Source organism: Ochotona princeps, chromosome 18 (assembly GCF_030435755.1).
Source record: "Ochotona princeps isolate mOchPri1 chromosome 18, mOchPri1.hap1, whole genome shotgun sequence".
Lineage (NCBI taxonomy): Eukaryota > Metazoa > Chordata > Mammalia > Lagomorpha > Ochotonidae > Ochotona > Ochotona princeps.
The window spans coordinates 48128203-48141472 of NC_080849.1; the positions used below are offsets into that span (position 1 = coordinate 48128203).

The following is a 13270-nucleotide window of genomic DNA, read 5'->3' on the forward strand; positions in this document are numbered from 1 at the left end:
CTCTCCCTTCATTTCCTTTGGAAAAATTGCTTCAGAGTTTAAACATTGACTTACCCTCATACTGATTTTCATACAAACTCAAAGTCTTCAAATATCAGCCCCAGTCGTTCCCAGTTTTTATTTTCACCTTTCATTTGATTTGATAAAATAGTATCTGAATATTTTTCTTATTGTGAAATTGATACAGAAAATATCCTTAAGATAAAATACGTTAAGATTGTGTTTTTTACGTTACTAGGAATAGTATTTGAAGTGAGTGAATATATGCAAAACCTTTTGTGAGTTTGCCCCTGAGTTGCAGAGTTCAACAGCCCTTCCTTGTGTTTTCAAGTTAAAAATGCTTCACTGTTTCAGTCCAGCTGCATACATGCGTTAGCATGTGCTTTACAAAGCCCACCTCCTGTCCTCTGTAAGGACCCATCTAATGATGTAAAGGAGTTCAATCCTAACTGTTTAAAGTAATGGAGCCAGCACACAGTTTCAATTTACAAACAGTAAGAACAATATTTTAGTGAAATAACACTATGTTTGGAGTCTCTTAAATAAACATCATTCAAAATTTGATGTCTTGCTTTTACTCAGTCTAATGAGATTCTTCAAGCTCTCTTAAAAAAAGCCAGTAGAAATGAATGCTCACTCCTTGACTATAAAAACAACAAAAACATCCCGGCCCAATGAGGCAGTGGATGTTGCTGGTTTCATAGCAGTGTGACAGTCAGCCTGGGATCAGGATAAATCCCAGCTATGATCAGTGACTTGTGTCCATCACACAATAGATGGAGAGAAATCACATGGCTAGGAGAGTAGGTATTGTTTTCCATGTATCTGAAAGAACAGAATGAGCTGAAAGCACACCGGAAAAGCAGAGATCACATGTGGAAGCTAAAAACAGTCACGAGAACTTATTTTTTCTGTGATGATGCTTCATTGAGGCGGAAACGTTATTTTGTACTATGATCTCATTGATCTTTTGTGGTACGGTACAGAATCACATTGGCACATGAAGCACCTTCATTTGGTACTTGGAGGAGCATTTAAGCAGTATCTAACTAGGAATGTTGTTCATGGGAACGTTGTCTATCAGGCATATGGAATGAGAATCCATCTTAGGGTGTAAACATGGAAAGGGGCTTTCCTAGGTTCTAAGGTGTATTTCTACTGATTTCTGAGCTTTATTTAGCTGTCCACAGCTTTTTCTTTGCTTCACATCTTTCATTTCTAGTCAGTGTTTTATTAAGACTCATTACTGGAAGTTCCCTGAACTACAGCTTCAGTGGATTTCATTATCAAGAATACTCGTCTCTAGTAGCTGTGTGAGTCCATGGTGGGAATTCTGGGGGAAATGAGTCATTGTAGAAATACATTAATGATGAGAAAAGCTATAACTTCTACCTTGTTGGAATGTGGTGATATTTTGAAATATAAATACAAAGAAATTCAATTTAATGATGCTGAGAACCTCTGATGATTTCATGGGCATCCCCAATGAGAAGGTTGACAGTATTATGCTTCCAAGAGTCTGTTAGCCAATGATAGCTCCACCAGTTACTTTCGATATCTGTGTAGCTATCTGAACAGATGCTGTATTCTCAGACTTTTAGGGGAGTGGGACACACTTACCTGAACAAATTAGAATTTTAAAGATATTTTGTTTCATGACTTTGACGTTGTGAGGACATTCATTGTTATGCCTTTTCTTGTTATCCTGAGTGAAAGGTTTTCATCCATTCATTTCCCAAATTGTAGTAGCTGGTGCTCTTTTAGTTCTGTTTGAACGGAAGACATCTGAGGGATGACTCTCTTTCTGCCTTTCAGAACCACCTGTTCCCATCGCTCCCCCCCAGCTGGCCTCCGTGGGAGCGACCTACCTGTGGATCCAGCTCAATGCCAACTCCATCAACGGGGACGGGCCCATCGTGGCCCGTGAGGTAGAGTACTGCACAGCCAGTGGGAGCTGGAATGACCGGCAGCCCGTGGATTCCACCAGTTATAAAATTGGGCACCTTGATCCGGACACTGAATATGAGATCAGTGTACTCCTCACCAGGCCAGGGGAAGGTGGCACTGGCTCTCCTGGGCCAGCTCTCAGGACAAGAACCAAGTGTGCTGGTGAGTGTATGGAAATGTCCGACTAATTGTTGTGGATGTACTGGGTTCACCCACTGATTCACATACCTATGTCACCTCTGGGCGTATCCTGTGTGCAAACAAAAATTTCTTATAGCCGAGAACAGTAGAATGCTAGGCTTGGTATCACTCAGCTTGTCTCCACCTCTTCTTCCTATTCTTAATTGAGCCCTTCCTCTGAATTTCTGCATGATTCATCGAAGAAACAGTCCATGATATTCACAGATATGTTCTCCTTTAATGGATCTGCCCTCTTCCTCAGATCCCTTAGTTCATAGTCAACATGCTTGTAACTCACAGGGACTTTGGAACGATAGTCCACACTAGGGATAGCTTTCAGCCATGTTTTTTTAAAATTTTTTAAAGATTTATTTTTATTTTTATTGGGAAGTCAGATATACACAGAGGAGGAGAGACAGACAAGAAGATTTTCCATCTGCTGATTTACTCTCTAAGTGGCCACAACCGCTGGAGCTGAGCCAATATGAAGCAAGGAGCCTGGAGCCTCCTCCGGGTCTCCCATGCAGGTGAAGGTCCCAAGGCTTTGGCTGTCCTTGACTGCTTTTCCAGGCCACAAAGAGAGAGCTGGATGGGAAGTGGGCTGGCGGAATACAAACTGGCACCCATATGAGATCCTGGCATGTACAAGATGAGGACTTTAGATGCTAGGCTACCATGTCAGGCCCTCAGCCATGCTTTATTTGATGCCTTTTTAATGGAGGAGCTGCTGGCAAGTAGCTTGGAACTCCTCAATAAAACTGGTGAGTTGGGGCTCATGTATTCTTTAGGTGCTTGTGTCAGACCTATTGTGCAAAACCTCATGGTGACTCATTGTACTAAACTTATTGTGTAATTTATTTTATTTTTTTAAAGATTTACTTTATTTTTATTGGAAAGTCAGATATACAGAGAGGAGGAGAGATAGAAAGGAAGACCTTCCGCCCAGTGATTCACTCCCTAAGTGGCCACAGTGGCAAGAGCTGTGCGTATCCAAAGCCAGGAGCCAGGAGCCTCTTCCGGGTCTCCCACACAGGTACAGGGTCACAAGGCTTTGGGCCGTCCTCGACTGCTTTCCCAGACCACAAGCAGGGAGCTGGATGGGAAGCAGGACTGCCAGGACATGAACTGGCACCCATATGGGATCCTGGGTTCTTGCAAGGCAAAGACTTTAGCCACTTGGCTACTGCTCCAAGCCCTTATTGTGTAATTTAAATATGAGGCCAGTCACTGGAGGGACATGTAAGTTGTGCAACAGTTAAAACCTGGAGAAGACTCCCACTAGAGGCTGTGATGGTGTTTCTACATTAAAACTCTCTGGGTGGAGAAAGAAGTAACATTGGGACACTAAAGTGCAGGTTAAAGCTCCACCCATGATGAATTGCATGCTATGAGAGGAGGTTCCATAAATGTGTATTAATGTTTCATTTTGTTTTTAAGTTCTAAACATATAGTCACCATTCCATATCCATCGATTCAACCTATCACAGATGGAAATGTTTAAAATGTGTCTATACTGAACAAGTATGGCCTGTTTTATCCTTGTCATCATTCCAGAAACAATTCATTCTAATCACTGAATCATTGACACTATGTTTAGATATCATAAAAATATGGATACGAGAAGGCTGCACAGGTTCTATGCCATGGCTGCACTATTTTCTATAAGGGACTTGAACATCCGTGGATTTGGATGTTGATGGGTAATCCTGGAAGTATCTGTACCACAGATACTGAGGGATAACTCTGCTTACCGCAGGCTGCCCTTCTGTGTGGAATCGGGTCAGAGAAATAATTAAACCTTGGCATTCTTCTTGCAACTCCAGTACTCGTGGGGGAAGTTTTCGACAAATTTTGTTAATCTTTTTATTTAGGGGCACAGATGCTGTTACTGCAATACCTGTCCTCTCGTCTCGGACTCTGCCCTGGCCTGTTTTGAATGTCTTGCCTCTGTTTTGGAATCTGCCCTTTGTGTCCATAGCACCCTCCTGTGGATCCTCTGGAGCAGGAACTGCTACCGTGGTTCACAGAGCTACTGTGGGTGGTGGTTCTGAGGAGGAGTTTTCCAATCTTTTCCTTACTTCTTTAGATTTTGTCATTCCCGGCCCTGGCGTGGTAGCCTAGTGGCTAAAGCCCTCACCTTGCACACACTGGGATCCCATATGGGCACTGGTTCATGTTCCAGCGGCCCCACTTTCTATCCAGCTTCTTGCTTGTGGCCTGGGAAAGCAGTAGAGGATTGCCACAAACCATGGGACCCTATACCAGCATGGGAGACCTGAAAGAGGCTCCAGGCTCCTGGCTTCAGATCGGCTCCAGCTTCAGCCATAGCAGTCACTTGGGGAGTGAATCAGAGGACGGAAGATCTTCCTCTCTGTGTCTTTCTTCCTCTCTGTGTATCTGACTTTGCAACAAAAATAAATCTTTATAAATGTTTTTGTCATCTGCTCTCTAATTGAATAGATTCCTTGCTTTTTGTGAAATAATTTCCTATATCATCATTTCTTATAATGAAAATAGTATACCATAACCAATGTAATGTTCCAGCATGGAAACTGATTTCAACTGTGTTGCTTGTTTGAAACCTACTTATAATTTCTCCGGGACAGATACTGTGAGTTCACACAGCACTTGGGAAGCTGAAGGTGTTGCATGTGTGCTCCTTTGGTGTAAATACAGTATGAGTTTACTTTTGGATTAAAGAATCCTGCTTGGGATTTGACAGTATACAAGGCCATCTCACAAAGAAAATGTATTTAAAATATAGGTGCGAAAAAAATCACATCTCATGACTATGCATTTTCCGTAAACATCTTGAAAACCTTTTAAATGTCTGAACTTCAAACATTTTCCTTTTTTGCATCAAAATACCATGAACTCTTAATTCCACTTTCCGTGAACTTTTGGAAATGCCCTTACACAGTTTCCCTCTTTCGTTTCCTGCAGTGGAGAGATGTCAGCTGTCCCACTCTGGCCCTTGGCAGCCCCACCTACTGAATGCTTCTAGTGCTGTTCCTTCTGCACATTTTCTGTCTTTTGGTCTTTCTGCCTGTATGTCACAGCTTTTGACACATTGCTGTATATGCTACTGCTCTTCCTATCTATGGTGTGTGTATCTGTGTTCTCAGGAAAGCTTTTGTTACTGCGGGGTGGTGCAAAAATGTGTAGCTCTAAAGGAGACAGAAAATCTTTTATAATGGCTTGGCAACTCTTCCATGATGCAAACTGGCTTTCAGTTGATATCTCTAAGCCAACACGGTGTCTGCAAGTGAAAAACTTGCCCTAAGCAAGGAATCCTAGTGATGATTCACCTTTTCACTTCATATCCCAGCTCTTCCACTTCACATGCAGGTCGCTGCTTGTAGCCTGGCAGGGCTAGAGGATGGCCCAAAGCCTAGGCACCCTGCATCCACCGGGGAGACCTGGAGGAAGCTCCTGGCTCCTGGCTTGAGATTGGCTTAGCTTCAGCCATGGTGGCCACTTGGGGAGTGAACCGGGGATGGAGGATCTTTTTCTCTATATCTCCTTCTCTCTGTATATCTGCCATTCCAATAAAAAATTAAAAAGTAAATCCTAAATATTTTTTTGAAAAGCTGTACTTAAAGGCAGTCTTAAAAATTGAGGGAAGAATGGTATGTGAGAATGTCCACTAACGTGGGCTTATTCCTAACTGAATAAGAAGGAGAGGGTGTTAGGTGACTGAGGAAGGTCAAGTCATCTGAGTTTTTCTGCTGTTAGAAAAATTACTGTTCACCTATTTTTGAGCTGAGACTTGCAGCTGAGATGGATCACCAGTTGGTCAGGCAGTCTGCGTGGAATTGTGGAAAGCAGTGCTGCATCAAGGGACGAAGACACATGCTCTAAGTTAGAGGTACTGGTCCTGAACTCTTCCTCGGATGGTTTGTGAGTGTTTAGAGTTCCTACAGAGCAAGCTGTAGACCTCATAAACCTGAGAGCGGCTATCAGCATTCTGTAGCAGTAACGACAAATGACCTTGATCAGACTGAAATAGTGGATAGGTCTGATAGGAATAATTTCTCCTGTGTGGTTTAAAAGGCCCAATGTGCAGCTGTAAAATGAGAGTAAGACAATTTGGATATAGCTTATATGAAGAAGATACTGAAGAGTCACCTAAATGCATGTGCGTTGACAACATCATCTATGTGAATGCTCTCTGTGATGGAGGTACATCATATCCCATATCCCCTAAATAACTACAATAAGAAGAGTCTTTTAAAAAGGCATGGAGGGTCCAGGACGGTAGCCTAGCAGCTAAAGCCCTTGCCTTGAATGCACCAGGATCCCATATGGGCACCGGTTTCGTGTCACGGTGACCCTGCTTCCCATTTAGCTCCCTGTTTGTGGCCTGGGAGAGCAGTCATGGACGGCCCAAAGCTTTGGGATCCTGCACCCATGTGGGAGACTCAGAAGAGGCTCCAGACTCCTGGCTTCGGATCGGCGTAGCTCTGGATGTGGTGGCTGCTTGGGGAGTGAATCATTGGACAGAATAGCTTCCTCTCTGTCTCTTCGCCTCTCTATACATCTACCTCTCCAATAAAAATAAATAAATATAATTTAAAAGCATGGAAATGCATATAGTGTAAAGAATATGGACTTCAAAAATTTTGCGCCAAACTAAACCTATCACTTAATTCCATTTTTTAAATACCTGCATATTATCTTAAACTGCATTAGGAGACAGGAACACGTGATGAGGGAAATGACAGCACTATTCCACTAGTGCTCATTGGGGTTCCCATAATTATTGTATTTCTTTCTGGTTCCTATATTTTTGGAGAGATAACAAGACATAGATCAGGTGGGGGAGTAAGGGGAGAGGGCAGCAACCAAGATAGGAAAGGTTTGGGGACTTTGCTCCACCAAGAAGGAATGGTAGAAAGAAGTGAGAAGGGGCCGCGCAAGAACGGGGTGGAGACCTGTGCAGATTTGTTCAAGCACAGCTTGACATTGTGGAAGGTGATTTTTATATGCAGGAAGGGATTGAGCTAGTAGACCTTGACCATGTTTTTAATAGGAAGAATGTAGAATTCATTTGTTATTCTGTTTCTCATGAAATGATGCATTGGTTATGTCTACCCTGGAGCCTTTCAGATTTATTTTATCCTTGTTCTAATACTCCATGACCATGCTTGTCAAGTATTGCCGTGCAGGCCACCCGGGCTCTGCAGTGACCTTTATGATTCTGAGCAGAGGTAGAATAGTGTGTTTCTATTCTAGTGAAATAGACTGCTTTTGAGGACCGACTCTGACTCTCAGATTGGCTACCTGGGTTTTATGCTGGAGGATCAGTCCTTTTAGCAACAGACCTGTCAGTGGAGAGCCAGGGGTTCAGGATGCAGGCTTTGGAACAGCTTGCCTGGGTGTAAATTCTGGCTTTGCATGGAACTGACATGGTGTTGTAGGAAAACTGTTGGCCTTCCCTAGGCTGCCATGAGACAGGGATGATTGCAACATTAGGCATCTCATGGATTTACCAGGCTAACGCATATCAGATGCCTAGAACAGAGCCTTCACATTTAGCAAGTGGTCAATAAAAGGCCAACTGCCATTTTAAACTTAGTGTTCTCTTTTAACAACTTTATTCAGAAGAGTGAAGCGTTGGTAACCTGATTTTGTTACCCTGGATGTTTTAGAAATATTACATGCATGACAAATCCATCTGGGAAGTGTAGTACTGTGGACTTGTAGAATCTCCTGCAAGGCAGCATTGCAACTGTGACAGACAGTATTCCCTCAGCCTGAGTGGCTGGTGAACGTGGTCTCGTGACACGGTCAGGTTATGCCAGACCTGTGTTAGAGTACACTTCCGGAGTCCTTGCTTCTTGTGCTTCCAGGAGCTACTTGACATGTATCTATTGTCCACACATGAGACCCGATCTAGCCGCCTTAGCTTCTCTGATTGTACAAATCCTTCGTCTCTAACAAGCGGCAGGGATAACTACACTAACTCTGTTTGAAAACCAAGTTAGAACTTATTTGTGAAAACATTTTTAAGATGATAAAAATGTTCTCCTATGTGAATTACTTCCCCAAATAGAACATCATTGGGAGCTAGCTTCATGATTTGTATGCATATCCAATTATTTCTCAGCTTTACAGCTCAGCCATAGTTGGGTAACTTCAAAGAGTTGAAATTACTTCAGCATCCAGTTAAACAAAATGCAATTTAGTTTGTGATTTGTATTATATCTTACATCCTAATAATTATGTGCAGCCTGTATACCACAAGCTACTTGAAGCAGAGAAATGAGCAATTTTGGTCAGATTAATTTTCACAGTGGACCTTTAATGTGTTTTATTTTTGAGGTACTGCTTTTTATATATCCTTGTTACTGGTTAACTTGCTAATAACTGCTCCCAGGAGAGAAGGAATGATGAAGACAAGCTAATGACTGAACAGTTAAGATTGGTGAGGGTAAGAAAAGGCTGGGCTGAGACTTATCCATTAGCTCAAAATACTGGAGAGAAGGAAATTACCTATTCAAAAATTACTTATGTTATCTTTATTTGAAAGGCAGAGTTACAGAGACAGAAGTAAAGAGAGAGGTGATTAGGAGAGAGAGAGAGGGAGAGAGAGAGAAATCGATCTTGCATCTGCTGGGTCACTCCCCAGATAGCCACCTTGTCCAAGGCTAGGTTGGTCTGAAACCAGGAGCCTATGGCTTTTGGGTTTTCCACATGGATGTAGGGGCCTAAATCCCTGGAGCCACCACTGGCCATTAGCAGGGAGCTGCATGGGAAGTAGAGCCACTGGGACTCGAACCAGTGTCCATACTGGATTCTAGTGCTATAGTTAGAAGCTTAGCCTGTTATGTCAGTCCCAGGATTGTCTTTTTTTAAAAACGGTGTTCACAGATTTTTTTTCTTTAGTGTCCATTTTTGCAAAATAGTGTTCTAAGCATTCTAAGTGTTCTACCAGGGGTAGAACGACAGATGTGTGTTTTTTTTCCTGAAGATCTTATATATACTTGAAAGTACAAGAAGAGACTACATAGAAAACAGAAAATATGCATATGTATATACGTAGCACAGTTTCGGGTTAGTGATAATGCTAACGAGAAAATAGAGAAGAGAAGCAGGTTATGTTTTTATTATTTTTATTGTGGTACAATACATTTAACATAAAAGTTGTCATCTTAACCATTTCTGCAGGTAGAGTTCAATATTGTTACATTAATTCATCAATTTTCAAAATTCTTTCATTCTCTCACACTGAAGGCAACCACAGTTTTGTTTTTCTGTGTAAGTTTGACTATTCAGGTCTGTATGTGAGTGGCATGCTGTTTTTTTTTTTTTAAGTGTCTGAAATAATGTAATGCAGTCATCCGTGCTATAACCTGAGTGTTTGTAACTTTTAATTATCCGAGTAATAACAGGTGTATTGCATCTACTTATTTTATGTGATTTTTTGCAAATTATTTTGAGACTTTTAGCTTTACTTTTGGCTTTTAATTAAATTGATAATTCTTAGAGTTTACAAAAGCATCTTTATGACTCAAGGACATTTTGGTTAATAACCCACATATTGGTATGTGTCTGGGAAGTCAAGTACAAACGGGCATCCCAGCAGTGCTGTCAGAGTGGAATTAGCTGGCAATGAATAGTCAGCCTTCGGGCCCTGCGCGGTGGCCTAGCGGCTAAAATCCTCGCCTTGAACACGCCGGGATCCCATATGGGCACTGGTTCTAATCCCGGCAGCTCCACTTCCCATCCAGCTCCCTGCTTGTGGCCTGGGAAAGCAGTCGAGGATGGCCCAAAGCCTTGGGACCCTGCACCTGCATGGGAGACCTGGAGGGAGTTCCTGGCTCCTGGCTTTGGATCGGCGCAACACTGGCCGTTGTGACCACTTGGGGGAAGATCTTCCTCTCTGTCTCTCCTCCTCTCTGTGTATCTGACTTTGCAATAAAAATAATTTTTTTTTAAAGTCAGCCTTCTATTGGCTGAGTATAGTGATATATAAGAAGTTAGAGTTCTTTTTATCTGCTATTCTTTTTCATTAAAAAGGGTATTTACAACTGTTTACACAGCAGTATAAATGTACTTCAACAAGTTAAAAAAAAAAACAAAAACTGAAACCCAGGCAGTTTTTTCACTAGAGAGAATTTTACCGAAAATTTTCAACACCCCTTGTCTGTATAGATTTAGAAAATTTTAGCCCTTTTTTTTTTTTTTGGCATTAGAGTAAACTTCTATTCAATCCATTTTTCATGAACACTTTAAAATAATTTTATGTCTGTGTGTGCCTGTATGTCTGTGTTTGTTGTTTGCTGCTTAATTGAAGTCTTTCAAAATCTTTAAATAAATGTTATGTGAAAATTCATCGTTGTCCCATGTCAATGTTTTGACACATACAGCATGGCTGTCTCATCTGCAGTGTTTTCAGCGACAAGAGAGCACACCTCATTTTTCGGCCTATGTGTGTGCTCAGCCCACTGTGATGTGTACTTCTGTGTGTCTCTTGCTGTCCGTGATGACAGTCGTACTGAACAAACATATTTGTGTTGCTGCTTTGTGTCCTTGCCACATCCTTTGAGGAACTAACATACATGCGCGCATGATCAGCAGTGCTTCTCGCGGCTCTCAGCCCTGCTGATTGGGAAGTCTGGGCTAAGTACAAGCTTAAAGGATCATGTGTTCTTTTATCAAATACTCTGGGAATATTTCTCAGTAGCACACTCTTGTACCAGGTCCACTTGAAGTATCATGAGACTTAGATTAATGTGGGTTTTGAAATATTAATTCACCATGTTTGCCTAACTGTGACACTCCAGCGACTCATGTTAAATATACCTGAGTGGGATTTGCCGATGGGAAATGATAGTGACAGGTGTCTTGTCAAGAGGACATCGCATGGGGCCTTAACTGTTCAAGACTGGCATTCAACTGAAAGCCTTCTCTGCTTCTCTTTGTTTTTTTGTTAGTTCCTTCTTGTGAGAGTAAAAGGAATAGCCTGGCTGCAACAGGACTGATCTGAAATTAACCTCTTCCAGCACTTGATGGATTTTCTCCTAAATCAAGGATAGCCAGATCAATCTTTTCTGTACAGGGTAGCCACCAGAACTGAAATAGCTGTTTGGACTTACAGAAGTGACCCATGCACACTGGAGGGCAGGTGGGAGGCTGATCTAACATTGGCTGTTTTTCAGAATGAATGAAGATAAAAGGCCTAATTGAGTGCCATGTAATTTGTTTGTAATTTTGGATTATTTCCCAGGGAAAGAAAATAAAAGTGTCCTAATCCTAAAAAAAAACTCTGCCAAAGGAAAACGTGTGTTTAATGCATTTCCAAAACATTAGACCATCAGGAAATTTTTTAACTTATCAGCACCAAAAGGGTGTTACGCGTATCTTCCCTTCTGAGACTATAAATGTTGGGCATCACATCATCCTGTGCAGGGCACGGGTGCCTTGCTGCACCTGCTTGGTTGCCGTAGATTCAATCCCTTCCTCTCAGATACTCTTGGCCCAGAGATTTTGAAACTAATACCAAAACCTCAGCTCCTGTTGCCTTTAAACACTGATTTAGCCATTTTCTTTGATCTCAATCCCAAGGCAATGACAGCATGGGATGCAGTTGGAGCAAAGAGAGGTTTGGTAATACCTCCAGAATGTGCACTTATATGGAGCAGGTTGTTCTTAGCATATCCATTGACTCTTACAGTGCAAAGATAGTTCCCTGGAGGATGCCAAGCAAGCCCCTTGGCAGTGACAAAGGAGCACACTACCACTTCTTTGTATCCCCTAGGTTTGTCTTTGAATTCTTGCAGGTGGCTTCAAGACCTGAATAAGCAGAAGGTATAGAGATAATAAAGAAAAAACTTTGGAGATCGCTGGTCCCTCCTGTGGCCAACCCCGGTTGTCCCTCTGATAGACCACCTACCTCTGTGTGCCCCTCAACAGGACCTGTCTGGATTCCTTGTTCTTGGTCTCTGATTCCATTGATCTTTATAGAGCAAATATTGTTTTGGGAAAACAGAGTTATTCACATCAATTCCTTAACACACCAGTTCCAGGAGCTGAGTGTGGGTGTTAGGCCACCATAGTGTTTGGGAGGTCTCTAATTGCTAGAAAATGGAAGATGTCTACTAAGACTTCTTCAGCAATATTTTAAAATTATTATTTTTTTTTTGAAAGGCACATTTTACATAGAGAAAGAGATGTAGTGGGAAAGATCTTCAACTACTCCTTCACTCCCCAAGTGACTACAATGGCCAGAGCTAAGCTGATCCAAAGCCAGGAACCAGGAATTTCTTCCAGGTCTCCCATGTGCATGCAGGCCATTTAAATCTTTCTTTCTTTCTTTCTTTTTTAAAGAATTATTTATTTTTATTGCAAAGACAGATATACAAAGAGAAGGAGAGACAGAGAGGAAGATCTTCCGTCCAATGATTCACTCCCCAAGTGACTGCAATGGCTGGTACTGCGCTGATCCAAAGCCAGGAGCCAGGCACTTCCTCCAGGTCTCCCACATGGATGCAGGGTCCCAAAGCCTTGGGCCATCCTCTACTGCTTTTCCAGGCCACAAGCAGGGAGCTAGATGGGAAGTGGAGCTGCCCATATGGGATCCTGGTGTGTTCAAGGGGTGGACTTTAGTTGCTAGGCTACCGTGCCAGGCCCCATCTGAATCGTTCTTAAGATCTCTTACAGATTTAGCAGGAAAGAACTTATTGGTAATGGAGTGATTAATTTTTTTTTATTAATGTAAATGTCTAAGATAAAAACCTAAGTAGTATTTATGATTCAGTGGGATTTTATTTTATGGTTTCTCTGTTAGCATTTATAATACACTGGTGGACCATACATAATCAATATGTACCACTCACTTATGTTCTTTGATAGAGTCTTTGCTATGATTGACTATTTTAAATTATTGTAATGGCTTATATTTTTGTCCCTGGCTTTGTGAGCATTCAAAAGAGACAGTGTTCCATTGAGAACCTCTTTCAATTTACAGGCTTAGAGTGAGTGCTTATTCTGACTTAACCTAAGTTTTGTAAGACTTTGTTACACTGCTAGGGACATTACAGATTCTAATGCATGAAAACTCATTAGCAGAGCACCTCTGTTATCTGATGTACATAAACATAAGTTGACTTGCCATCAAACTCTGACCAGTTTATGCAAT

At 41.8% G+C, this 13270-nt stretch overlaps 1 protein-coding gene across 4 annotated transcripts in view; it reads left to right on the plus strand.

The window, feature by feature from the left end:
• PTPRM (protein tyrosine phosphatase receptor type M) overlaps positions 1-13270 on the plus strand; it is a 787515-nt gene that overhangs the window by 362421 nt on the left and 411824 nt on the right. For all 4 annotated transcript variants that reach the window (XM_058676819.1, XM_058676821.1, XM_058676820.1 and 1 more), the window contains exon 7: positions 1816-2109. In XM_058676819.1, coding sequence (XP_058532802.1) covers positions 1816-2109 — 294 coding nt within the window. The remainder of the gene's footprint in view (positions 1-1815; positions 2110-13270) is intronic.